At 41.9% G+C, this 13,124-nt stretch overlaps 1 protein-coding gene across 1 annotated transcript in view; it reads left to right on the plus strand.

Annotated features, from left to right (window-relative positions):
* The first annotated feature begins 407 nt into the window (after positions 1–407).
* The window catches only part of SLC34A2 (solute carrier family 34 (type II sodium/phosphate contransporter), member 2), an 18,674-nt gene continuing 5,957 nt past the window's right edge, over positions 408–13,124 (plus strand). Inside the window, exons 1-8 of the mRNA XM_010295420.1 lie at positions 408–506; positions 6,313–6,427; positions 6,539–6,676; positions 7,258–7,386; positions 8,312–8,455; positions 9,083–9,194; positions 10,720–10,915; positions 11,645–11,740. Coding sequence (XP_010293722.1) covers positions 408–506; positions 6,313–6,427; positions 6,539–6,676; positions 7,258–7,386; positions 8,312–8,455; positions 9,083–9,194; positions 10,720–10,915; positions 11,645–11,740 — 1,029 coding nt within the window. The remainder of the gene's footprint in view (positions 507–6,312; positions 6,428–6,538; positions 6,677–7,257; positions 7,387–8,311; positions 8,456–9,082; positions 9,195–10,719; positions 10,916–11,644; positions 11,741–13,124) is intronic.

The following is a 13,124-nucleotide window of genomic DNA, read 5'->3' on the forward strand; positions in this document are numbered from 1 at the left end:
ACACCGCTTTTTATCTGATTCTCCTTCACTTCTGTGCTTAGGCAGATTAATGGGCACCTGAACAGACAAATAACAGTACTACATCTTCTTCACCCTCTTTTGACAGACTTTTGAGATGGCAAAATATTTTTGGAAAATTATTATTGGAAAAAAGATTACTGAATGATCAGGTGGACGGCAATTTTTCAGGCTGGAACAAACCGCTCCCCAGCATTCACATGAATACATTAGTAACTTGTACTTAAATGCTGATGGGACATTTTTTAGAATGTGATAAGTATGAAATAGCCGTAGGTTTAGCAGTCTTGGTTGCTGCCCACTCCTGCTAAAAAAAGGTTGATTGTGATCATTAAGTTGCAGGTAGGCAGTGCCTCTGGACTGTAAAATAGGAATGTTAGTGAGCAGTGATGAAAGCAAACTTTGCTCAACACCTGTCTATATATATTGCAGGTTTCAGTGGCTGCCCAGTTGATCCGTTCGCTCTGTTGTCTGGGAATAAAGAGGTGGTAAGTAAGAATAGCTAAGACCAAGTTTTCTTTTCTTCTTTTTTGAACTTGTTTAGCTTATAAATCTAGAGGTCTGCTTTTGCAGCTCAAGGAATGGCAACAGAGAGCTAACCTGGGGAACTTGAGTGGCATGTGAAATGTCATCCAGTTGTTAGCATTTTCACCTTGTGTTCTTTCAACTGCATTTATATTTTAAGGAAGTGATAAAAAAGTCATAGTTCTGAAAACAAACTGTGCTACTTTTTGTCTGCAAATAACGAGATCTATTTTTATGGAATATGGAAAAGAAAAAAAGCATTTTATTAGCATGTGTCAAAAAACCCAGAAATAACTGCCTACAGCATAAGTAAGTATGTTTTAACTATTGTTTGGATTGAAAAGAAGTGAGATTTTAAGTCATAGTAATCAGTGGTATTGGATACTGGAAAATGTCTAGGCTATGATTAATGAAACATTGGAAGGAAATACTGTCAGTTCGTGTGTTAGCATAGATAGTGTGTAAAGTCTGTGTGCTGCACTATGGCTGTGTCAGGCTATTCTTGATGGAAACATTTTCTTATGCTAATTCAGCTTCATACACGGAGGGAAAAGGAATACATCAGTCTAATGTGGTTAGCTCAACTAATGTGGCAGTAGGCAGAAATCAACTGGTTTCTCAGAAACTTTTATTAGCAGCTCTGCCATTAAATCAGTAAGTTGGGTTTTTTTATGTCATTACTTTTTCCTCTCTCAATTCTTTACTATGTGTTTCGTGTTTGGGGTGGGGTAGATCTGTTGTAGTGCCTTGTTGGTGGGATTTTTATTGCTGCTGTTATTTTACTCTAAAAAATTAATTGTTTCATTTAAACACCTGGTAGGCATTTCAAGTAGTCCACTGATATTTCCTGGCTCTGGCTCCTCAGTGGCAGTGTCTGATGCTTTGCTTGTTGTGAAAGCAAAAATTAATGTTTGGGGCTCGTTTCCTCTCTGCACTTGCTTAGAAATTAGTTCTCTTTAATAGTTTGTTTTATATGTTTTTTTTAGTTTTGCTACGTGTTACATTCAAGCTTGTGAGCATTAAGTCTCAGGGATCCATAGGAATAAACAGTGAGCACAATGATCATTTTTTTTTTAGCTTTCACATGTCTATTTTTCCTTTACTACTCCATTAGTTGAAGGTTTACATGCTGGCTAAGCCTGCTAACTTCTTCAGAGAAGAAGCCCCAAGGAAATAGCTGGTGCCAGAGCAAAGACAAGACTTGCTCCTAGCAGGGCTGAATCATTGCTGGTGTTTATTTAAGTCGTTGCCTGTTCTGTTGCACCTGGGGCTTTGTGGCTGCCATGGAACAGGTTCTGGGGCAAAATTATCAGCTGATGTAAAGCTACTGAATGAATTTGTGCTGGCTGAAGATCTTTCCTTTCCTGTCTTTACATATTGTACTTCTAGGTTGGAAATTACACATTTTGAGGGGAAAAAAGACAGTGTTTCTTCAAACTGTGTATAAGAACAATGGCTATGTAGCTTGGTATTTACTCCTATGAAGTATGCATGGTAAATACTCGTTTTTACTAAGTCATATAGTCAGCTATCAGATTAGCTGATAAATCCCATCTTAACATAAAACCCGTAGCACAATGGCAAATGACAAGAGAGTTATGTGCTTTTGTAGAAAAGCTGAGAGAAGGAGAGCGAGCGAGCGAGAGAGGGGAAAGCCTGGCTGAACCCAAAACTTGATTTAGAGCTGCTTAAGCAACCTATAGGCACATGTATGGTCATGTTGGTGGTTGTTGCAGTTATTACCAGTTGGTTTTGACAATACTGCTATTTTCTCCAGTACTTTTATTTCATCTTGGTTTGACTGGGTCTGTTCCCCTGGAGGTGAGATTTCTTTAAGGGTTACTGCTTCGTAGTTCTTATTTCAGGCACAACGTGGCCTTTCAGTGAGCTGTCACGGGTGGAGAGGTACAAACAATACTGTCCAGGCACATGCAAGTGGTACTTCACATTCTTGGTGTTAAGTCCAGCAAAATAAATGCATTTACAACTGTTCCTGATTTAAAACTGAAAAGCACGCAGAGTCTAGCCCTGCAACAGAGGCAATGCTGTTACAGCCCAGTGAGTCACTGAGGAACGCAACTGCATGACACCCAGTGTTGCTCAGATAATTCCCTAATTCCCCAGAGACTTTAACTCTTTGAAACGCTGCAGTGAGAGAGTCAGTATGGATATAAAACCATGGGAGCCCACTTTGGCTTCGACTCTCACATTTTGCTTCAGAATTTGAATGTCATTGATTGCCATCTATCTCCCTCTTCGGAGCAAGAGGTTTCAGTTTCTTTTGGAGTTAGAAAGGATGTCACACATACTTAGCATTTTCCAGAGGTGGGGAAAGACTATACTTACAGCGAAAGGAGCGCACATGGTGGCGTGAGAGGATTTGCCGTGAGGTTCACTGAAACGGACTGGATTACTGTTTACGCAGGCATTAGTTTCCAGACCTTTGCAATATGCATAGCATATTTTGACCCGCCACTTTCAGGAGGAAATTGGCTCCCATTTCAGCACAGCTTTGAAGAAGTGGATACCCAAAGTGCCAACGCTTATCCGGGTGCGAGCTCCACGACTACGCCCCGGGTGCAGGCATCCCGGCTGGCGCCCTGCCAGCTAAGGTGGGAAGCGGACGCACGGCGCTGAGACACCCGGGCTGGCACGGGGACGGGCAGCGCTCATCACTCCGGGCACCTCGTCCAGCAATTGTGGCTATCCTGCCAATGGACCTGGACCGGTGTGTCCAGCTGAACGTAGCTCCTTGTTGCGGTGTGCGTCGTCACCAGCCCATCCTCTGCCCGTTCTCTAACATGTTCCTTTGCAGTGTAGTTATGTCTTCGGTGTTCAAAAGTAAACCACTATTAGGGCTTTCATTGTCATTTATATCTTGCGTCAAATGATGTTGGTCTTTTATACTGCGCCTGACGTCAGCCTTTGCAAAGACGCAGCTAATATGAGCTGCCAGGGAATGATGCAGTTAGCTTTGTCACCCACTGCTCTGCTCCTCCGCAGCACCCAGATTTTCTTCTGAGTATTTTCTCAATATGTTAATGTCTGTATTTGGGCCAAGGAAGAATTCTTTGAAGGGAGAACAGCAGAATGTAGGTTATCCTTGTAGCACAGCAATTAATTAACAGTAAGTAGCTGTGGCCAGGACTCTAGCAAACAGAGTATCAGGTGGCTGTAAACTATCTTCTCAGCTGTTCCTCTTAACAAGGGTCAGGTTCTGGAGAAAGCTGTCAGCTTTGGTAGCGCTTCAAGGATCTAGATGGTTCTGCTTTCATCAGTCCTTGATACCAATCACATCGAACGGGCTCTTCTAGTAATACCTCTGCAAACCCAAATGCACAAGGGCCGATACTGTAAGGACCTCCGGTATTCAAGTCTACCTTCCCAGGTCAGAGGTTGGCAAGGAATCTTATGAATAATTTTGTATACATACCTATAAAAAAAACTTCCTCCACAGAGGTGGTCAACTCTCATTCTAGGGTATTTAATCACATAAAGCAAAAACAATAATAATACATGACGTACCTGTGGGATGCTGAGCACCTCAGGAACATGAGAGATGCTTATTATGAAAAAATGCCCTGCTGAATTCTTGAATTGGGTGAGTTTATTTAGGAGACATAGAGGCTGTTTGTCTGTTGAAGTTTTCAAGTTCCAGTTTCTCCAGTGAATGCATCGGCTCAGCTCCCATATAGTAATCATGCAAGCTGAATCCTTCGTTTCCATTCTGAGCTTAACAGAAGAGCTGTAAAAGTACGGATGGCGTCTGTCGGGCTGGTGGTGTCCAGCATGTTCTGTGTCTCTCCATGGTGGGAATATGCAACTTCACATCTGAATTTCCAATGCATTTTCACAATTGCATTTCACTTAAGAAGCACTGGTGCTGAGCAGGTTTGGGTTTTTTTTTTAGAGCTCTTTAAATGCTGACCATGAATAAATGAAACTCGTTCAACAAGACGGAGGTGTTCTGGCATGGGTGGGGCTTGGAGGTTGTTCTGGCATGGGTGAAAATATGAGCATTTGCTCCAAGCAAATGGAAACCCTTGTTGAAACAGGCAAGAGTGATTTTCTTCCGTCTGTTCTGAGATCTTTCTTTGTGTATTCTGGGAGCTGCTCTGGATCTTACGCTACAGATAAAGAATGTGTAAAAGCATAGTTTTTGCTAATGGGACTGTAGAATGATTTTTCCTGCTAATGTGGAAGGGGAGATACTCTTTCCTTTGTGGAGTGCCAGAAAACAATACCCTCCTCTGTTACAGTAAGACAGGAGTGATTTTGTCTGTGACATTTCTTTCCCAGCGAAAGGAGGAGGATGTGTGGCTTATTGACACGGGCAGGGACAAAACATTTTCACCATCAGCTCCATAAAGGATTATGATTAAATGAATGATTAATGATACTCCCTTAGAGTGGCTGCTAAATGCAGGTAAGCCTTGTTTACGGGAGCATGATACCAACTCTGACACTGACTTTCGGAGGCTGGGCACACGTGCCGTGTTTATAAGGAGTATTGCAGGCAAATTTGCTCAGCGATGTTTCAGCCACGTGGGTCCCAGCGGTGGCGGCCGCGGGGCAGCTTTGCCCGCAGCACTGACCAACTCGTGTGGCAGAGAAGGTGGAAGAGACAGACCCAAAGGTGAGGCTTTTCTGGGTAGGGTTCACTTCTCTCTTCCTTTCTGCTGAGTTCTCAGTCATGCTGTCTAAGCTGACCAACAGCCTTACAAGCCTGGAAAAGTAGAAGCATTATCATATATTGCCTTGGCTCCCCATGGTCACCTTCCTCCTCTTTCATGTCCCTCCCTCTGGCTACCGGTATTGGTGCAGTAAGTAAGTAGGGCTCTTCCAGACTTTGGTTCAAGGAACAGCTGCCTCCTCCTCTTGCGGCTGGGATAGGTCTGTCACATGTGCTTGTACCTGTGCCAGCAGGATTTGGCCATGTGATGTCTTATTTTTGAAGTTATTATTGGTTAATATTACAATGCATGTCAAATGTGCTCAAAAGGGGTCAGGAAGGCAGAGGTTCAGGCAGAGACCCTACGTGAGATGGGTGAGCCTGACCTTGCTGCCACTAAGTCAACTCCGCTTGCAGTGTCAGCTGTGGGTTACAGGCAAACACAGACCTGCAAATGGCCACTGTTGTCTAATTACGCTCTTGTCCAGTCATTCAGCAAACGTCATTCTGGAGCTTGAAGCTCTGGGATCTTCCTCTACCTTGCCCAGAGTCATGTTCCTCTCCATGCTTCCATGGGAATGAACCAATAAAGAAGATGGTGTTTAGTATATGTGACCCAAACTAGGCAATGCTGTAGGGAAGATCTTTCTTTGCTAAGGTCTGTATATTGAATTACCAGTTTGGTAAAGGCAGTCAGTTAAATCCAGAAGGTGGAAGAAAGTAAAACAGTCCTCTGACTGTTTGCTGAAAGGAGATAAAATGAATTAAAGAAATGCTAAGGTTTGGAAAGCAGAAGAATCTTTGCTTTCATGACAGTTAAAAGTGAACAAGAAGACAGGGATGAGATGGAAATTTATTTTTCGTTGTGTAAATTGCACAAATAAATCAACTGTCTAATTTAAAAAACAACTGAGACATCAATTTTGTAAATAAAGGAATAATTCACAAAGATTAGTAGAAAGCTGTGTTTAAGGACATATTGCCTCCATTCCATTTGCATCTCTTTTGCTCTTAAACTTAATCATATTTCTCACATACCCTGTTGTAAGTTGAATATCTTGACTGCACAGGCATTTTAATCAGCACTACTTTGTTAGTCGCAGATCATGGCTCCCTGGCCTGAGGTGGAAAAGCCTGAAACCAATAACTATATTGGGGACTCTTCCAAACAAAACCAGAACATGGCTGGGAAAGAAGGAGAAAATTACAAAGGTAACTACAAAGGTGCGCTCACCTGTGAGTTACAGAAATATGTAAGTTTTGGGGCTCCTTGGAGAAGATGGAAGTTAATTAATCTGTTTTTTAAATGTTCTATTTCATCAGGCAATGTGGCTTCACTTGGAAATAAAGGGGAAATTCAACCTGCATTTTCCACAATAGCCTTGATAGATGAGACAAGGCCAGAAGAAGGTGACCCATGGGCTCTGCCAGAACTGCAGGACACTGGGGTCAAGTGGTCAGGTAGCCATTTCTCAGTAAATAAGTTACCTGCATTTGTTTTTTCCATTACTTCTGCTCCCTTTGTCTCAGTTATTTTTCTGAAATTATATTTGCTGCAGAAATGAATTTAAGATTTGAGGAGTTTTCAGATGTAGGCTTTTCACTGTCTCACCTTCCCAAACAGCGAATGGGCGTATTTTATTTAGTCAGTTAAGAAGAATCTGGAAATCATGCTGCTTACCCTCCTTAAAACACAAGGAGATATATGGAAAACAATCCAAAACTGATACGGTTTTATATCCAGGCTCCTATTGGTCTTTGTTTACTCAGTAGGATGACTGTGTAAAACCAAGGGTCAACCTCAGACTTCATAAGGCTTTTGTCATACACCAAAAGCTTTTACATGGTAAAACTAGGTAAATGAACTACCTGCTTTTGCAGTTACAATTTGATCAAGAAGAACATTCTTTCGGGTTTAATCACACATTGGGGTCATGACACTCTCTCTGAACCTATGGTCTCTGCTTGTGTGGTAGACTGTTCCACAGGGAACACCAGACACATCAAGCAAGTCTTTTATGCATAATGTGTTTGTTTTGCAGAATTGGATAGAAAAGGAAAAATCATTCGTGTACTCTATGGGATAGGGAAGTTTATTATGCTACTTGGATTACTCTACTTGTTCGTGTGTTCTCTGGATGTACTGAGCTCTGCTTTTCAACTGGTAGGAGGTATGAAAATGTCTAAAATATCAAGAATAAACTATGAATGAGGCAGTAAATTTCATCTGAGCGACTAAATTACAAATATCACTCTTCAAGAACGTTCCCCATAGGTTTGTGTGTTGAGATATAGACTCAGAAGGAAGTTGCTCTGATCGAAGACTGACCTTCAGTTTGAAAGGGCCCTTGTTTCTCAAATTCCAAAGAGCTGTTGATGTAGGGATTATTGGCCCTGATTTCTTAGTAGGGTCTTGTTACTTTAGTGACAGTTTACATGAATGCATCTGTGCATAAATCTGTCCCATGTGAAAGACATTTTAACAAGGTGAAATATGAAAATTGTGCTCTTGATAAAAGCATCCAGCACTGAAATGTCCCCCAGATCTTTCAAAGGTGTTAAACTACTGAAATGTATTTTTTACATTTACCTATGTCCAAGGGCTGAATTCTGCTGATGGATTCAGAAGTGGTTATCAGAGAAATATGTAAGCTTCTGGGGAGGTATTTTGGATTTTTGGCAACACAGAAAGCCACAGGAACAGAATTACTCAGGATTGTTAAAATAGTTTTCCTTGACGCAGTAACCAAAAATAACAAGGCAGTAATAGCATTTAAATCTATGCATGTGTGGTTTTTTGTCCTACAATCTTTCCTCTGATGGCTGTAGTTTTATATAGTTCTCTGCAGAGTTCAGCAGAGCTTGTTCAGTCACTGAAATGAGAGAATATAAAGTATTCTCTGACAGCTGAGAAACTGAGAGTTCAGGACCTGAATTTGGATCCCTGGGCTATATAACCTTGTACATTTTTTGGCTGGCAAGCATGGCTATATATGTATCAATTAAATGGTTGAATGATCTTTAATTAAATGCTCTGATAATTCCTATGGACTTTACCTTGCACTTCCCTCACTCTGAGAATATGGTGTTTTGTAGGTAAAGCGGCAGGGGACATTTTTCAAGATGATTCAGTGCTGTCTAATCCTGTTGCGGGATTGGTGATTGGAGTTCTGGTGACCGTTATGGTCCAGAGCTCCAGCACTTCTTCATCCATTGTGGTCAGCATGGTGTCCTCCACACGTAAGTCTGCTTTACAGTATCTTCCTAGAGATCACTCATAAATCTTGGTCTGGGGTGCAAACTTCCCACCTGTATTCAAGTTGTAGAAGCTTAGGGTGTAAGAGTAGAGACTGTAGGAAAAGATTTTCACAGCTGTTGCCCTGATACAAAAATTTAAAAAGTAATAATGATAATAGTAGTATTAGTAAGTCCTTAACTGCAATGAAAATCATTGGAAGCCTTGGCATTGAATGCATTAATTTTGGAAGTATCTGCATACTTTTCTCATGTTAGCCAGTTACTGAACTTCATTTGTTTCGCTGGCATTGTTTCAAAATTCTGCAGTAAGTAGGAAAATGCCTGTGAAAGAAGAGACTTCATCTTGCTCTGGCCCTCTAACATGTGGCGAAAACGGATAACCATGGGCTGCAGTTTCAGTGGGGATTGTGGGAGCGTGGAAGTATGGGAGTACCACGTTCCCAGGGCGCTTCATTAAAGCAAACCTATCTGGATTGGAGCACCTAATCCCAGTGACATCAAGGGAAGTCAGGGTTCCAGTGACATTAATAGATGTAAATTTTCATTGGAACAAAGAGCCTGCCGATGATCTGATTTTTTTCATTCAGTGCTTCCTTTTCTGCTTTCTAGTGCTGACTGTTCAATCAGCTATTCCTATCATAATGGGGGCAAACATTGGCACCTCAGTTACAAACACGATTGTGGCACTCATGCAAGCTGGGGACAGGAATGAATTTAGAAGGTATTGTACTTAAACACTAGATCTGAAAAGTTGCTTTTCTTCCTTCTTTGTAGGTTTTCTTCTATATTCCCTATCACTACTACTGCCATTCAACCTTTCTATTGACCAAAACTTGATTGTCTAGTTAGGAAAGTCACAAGCATGGCCATGGCCAAGGTATAATGCTGTCTAGATATATGGCTTCACATACCTGAAGAAAAGCATATTGGGTTCCTTTAAAAGATTTTTGTTTTGGTAAGGATCCACCATTTTTAACTGGATCTTGCACATGGTTAAATTTTCAACGGCTCCCACTATACCACCCACCTTTGATTATCTCTTAATTAAGGGAGGGCTGTACAAGAAGTTAATATGACAGTATTTTGGTCTACTCTCCTTAAAAGAGACTTCAATGTTGAAGGTTTTTTAAGTCTACGGTAAGCAAGAGCTGGTAACTGTAGAGAAATGTTCTGGCTGTCAAATATATACAGTGACAACTTTTAGTCTGGCACTTGACGTCATCGCTGAAAGAGGTCATGGCTTACTGCAGATGAGCAGTGAACTTGGGAGGGATATGAGACTTTGGTACCTTGTCATTTATGGCATACCAGAAGCACGAAATACACTTAGCCAAAGCACACTTCTCCAAGATTTACTGTCCTGAATCTTTGGTTGTGCTATTCTCTGTCACTCACATTCTAACACCAAAGTGGCCTATTCGTATCTGGTCAGGAAAATAATTTAAATAATAATGAGAATGAAGTTGATTTTTAACATTCATTAACATCATTAACAATCACTTCAGTCTGTAAACTGAAGACGGTAGCTCCGTCAATTTTGTTGGCCTACTTTGAATTTTCCCCCGATTTCCCCTCAGGCAGTTTGTCAGTAGGAACCTGAATTACAGGATTAGCATTTCAAGGAATTTTTCCTCCACATTTTCTTCCTTCACAATGCTTAATTTAAGGAGCTATATTTTAAAACAAATACAGGCAGATGGCAAAGAATTAAGAGGACCACAAACAGCTATTAGGAAGGTGGGAAAGAGTGCCTCTGAGGGAAGAGCTGTGGCTCCTCAGGCTGAGGAGGAGAAGCTGGAAGGGAGCTGTATACCAGCAGTTTGCAAGAACATGTGAGGGCTCCAAAGAGCCATCTTCCCACATGAGTCAGGGAGAGCAGGTCCCAGAGGCAACGCCTGGCAGAGGATTAAAAATGTACTAAAAATGGGTGAGAGGCAAAACATACGTAGGCTGTACAGACACTTCTTTCTTCAGACAAGTACCCTTGGCAGCCTTGTGTTAGGGAACACTTTTGCCTGTTCTGGTTTGTCTTGTTTCACTCACCTGGCTGGCTCTTTCACTCAGTCAATGGTGTGGAGACAACTTCGTGCTCTATAGCAAAGCAGCCATCTCCTGTGATCCCAGAAATTAAATGATTCTCATCTTGAAATGGGCTTCATCCCCGCCTCTATGATATCATATTTAATTGATGTTGTGCACATGTTATTTGATTAAAAGCAGCTCTGTTTTTTGATTTCTCCTTGCAGGGCCTTTGCTGGGGCAACAATCCATGATTTCTTTAACTGGCTCGCTGTGTTTGCGCTGTTGCCCATTGAAGTTATTTCTGGGTATCTTTACCATCTCACCAATGCTATAGTTGAGTCCTTTCATCTTGAAAGTGGTGACGATGCCCCTGAGCTACTAAAAGTTATCACAGACCCCTTTACAAAGCTCATCATTGAGGTAAGCTCTTTCTCTCCTCAAGGAAGCGGCTTACTTGGTTCAGTCATGGCTAATCAAAATGCTCTAAATATGGGAGAGGCTCTCACTCACTTCTTTGTGTCCTTGGGGTAAAGCTCATTAGCAGATGGATTCTTCTTTTTATTCACATTTCATAAAGCCTCAGCTCTACATTTCCTGTTTCTATTCCCCCCACATTTCACCTTAATGATGGTAGATCTGGCTAGGAGGACTGGGAAGGGAGGGGAGGACAAATACAGACACATGGGATGGATGGGATGGCAGCCTGTTGCCTAGACATTGGCAGATAGTACTAGCTGAGAGAACCTAGCACATCCAGAAGATCTGCATGAGATCTACATAGCTGATACAGAAACTATGGGAAGCTTGGATGTATCTGGAGGGGCAGATGGAGGCCAGAGGGGATGTGCACAGCTCCTAAAATGACAGTAAATACATTTAGGCAGTTGTGTCAGTGTAGTTGTTTAAACCGAAAGGGTGAGACGAGGTGGAGGGTGATTTGGGGAGAATATGTGTTTGTGCACGTAGAGTTGTACCTTTTTTGGGGAGTAAACCCCCTCCTAGCTGTTGAGCAGCAGCTCCAGCACTATAGATGGTCATGCAGGCTTTATGTGGCTGAGCTTCCAAGGGGAGTTATTTGAGTGGAGCTGAACAGAAGTGTGTGATGCAAGCTGGAATAAAGCTTTTTTTTCCCTTCTTTTTTTTTTCAAGCTTGATAAATCAGTAATAAATGCAATTGCTACAAATGATGAATCAGCAAAAAACAAAAGCCTGGTAAAGATTTGGTGTGTAACTGAAACCAATGTGGTGAGTATCATGCTAAATTCATTGTCAGGTTCCTCAGGAAATATATTACTGATCTGTAGTTGACACTCCTTATCACAGGATTGTGAAATTTTATTTTTAAATGAGGGTTTGTTTTTTTTTTTTTGCATCAGTAGAAGAATGAAAACAATTTAATGTATCTTTTGCTCCACTTAAACCAAGGATGTCATACCAGTGGTGAGCTTGACCTGGTTGCTTTCGGTACCATGCAGGCCCTTGCTTATCAGAACTGGTGGTTTGGAGCCAAGTCTTTTACTCCGTTCACATCCAAATGCCTTTAAACTTCAATACTCCTACCAACTCCCTGAAAGTGGAAAAATTCTGCAATATCGGCCAAAGAAAATATCTTTTTGCCCACCATTTATCTATTGATCTAACCAGCTTTAGTCTTGCGTGTCTCAGGATGATCTGGTGGCAGCTGGTTATTTGCAGTTTTCTTGGAAAACTGCCCTCAGAGAAAACCTCTGTGGGGCTACGTCCCATTGTTCTTCACCCCAGGAACACTGTTGCTTGAGGGAATCTGTTGCCCAGATCAACACCAATGAGTGTTTTGGTAAACTGTGGAGCTGAGTGTTTGGTTTGCGTTGTTGAGCTAACTAACAATTAGAATATTTAATATGCCTTGGATCTCTAATTAGACTATTCTACTTGTTGGTGTGTATAGAAAAGTAATTCCTGAAGTCCTGAGGCAGAAGATACTTAAGGACACACAGCGGAGGTTAGCATTAAGAGCTTGGGTTTTCAGAGGAGCCCAGCTCCTATTGAATGATGGTCTGGATGGCCAGTGAGACACTGTGTAGAGAGAGAGTGCCAGGAGCAGAGCTGTGCTAATGTGGAACTGCTCAGGTTATGCTGCTGAGGAGCTGGGTATTTCATCTCAGGGGAGGCGTGATGCTTGGGCAGCTGTACTGCCTTGAGGTCCCCAGCCCTTCGCCGCACTGCCCGGGCAGGCACAGCCTAACTCTCAGTGAGGCCTGAGCCCCTGAGTCCTACACTCCCCCCACTCTTAGAAGACGAGCAACTATATGGAAAGTGTAAGCTGGGGGTTACGTTTCCATATGCAAATTTTTTTCTGTGTTTGTTGATATTTTGGCTGTGTAATTACTGCTCAAGCATATAGTCAAATTGCAAAGACACATGAAACCCCTACAAGCTTGACTTCAACTTGGTGGGGGAAGAGGAAGGTCATTTAAATTATTTACATTCCTAGTGGGTTAAACTTTTTTGGCAAAAGTGATTAAACAGACTTACGGCAGGGATAAATACATGCAGACCCCATATGTTTAAAGCAAAACAAACATTCCGATCTAATGCAGCTGGGGGGCTGCAGGCAGCGCGCAGCAAGAAAATATGATTTCTCTTTCCC

Source organism: Phaethon lepturus, unplaced genomic scaffold (assembly GCF_000687285.1).
Source record: "Phaethon lepturus isolate BGI_N335 unplaced genomic scaffold, ASM68728v1 scaffold37119, whole genome shotgun sequence".
Classification (NCBI taxonomy): domain Eukaryota; kingdom Metazoa; phylum Chordata; class Aves; order Phaethontiformes; family Phaethontidae; genus Phaethon; species Phaethon lepturus.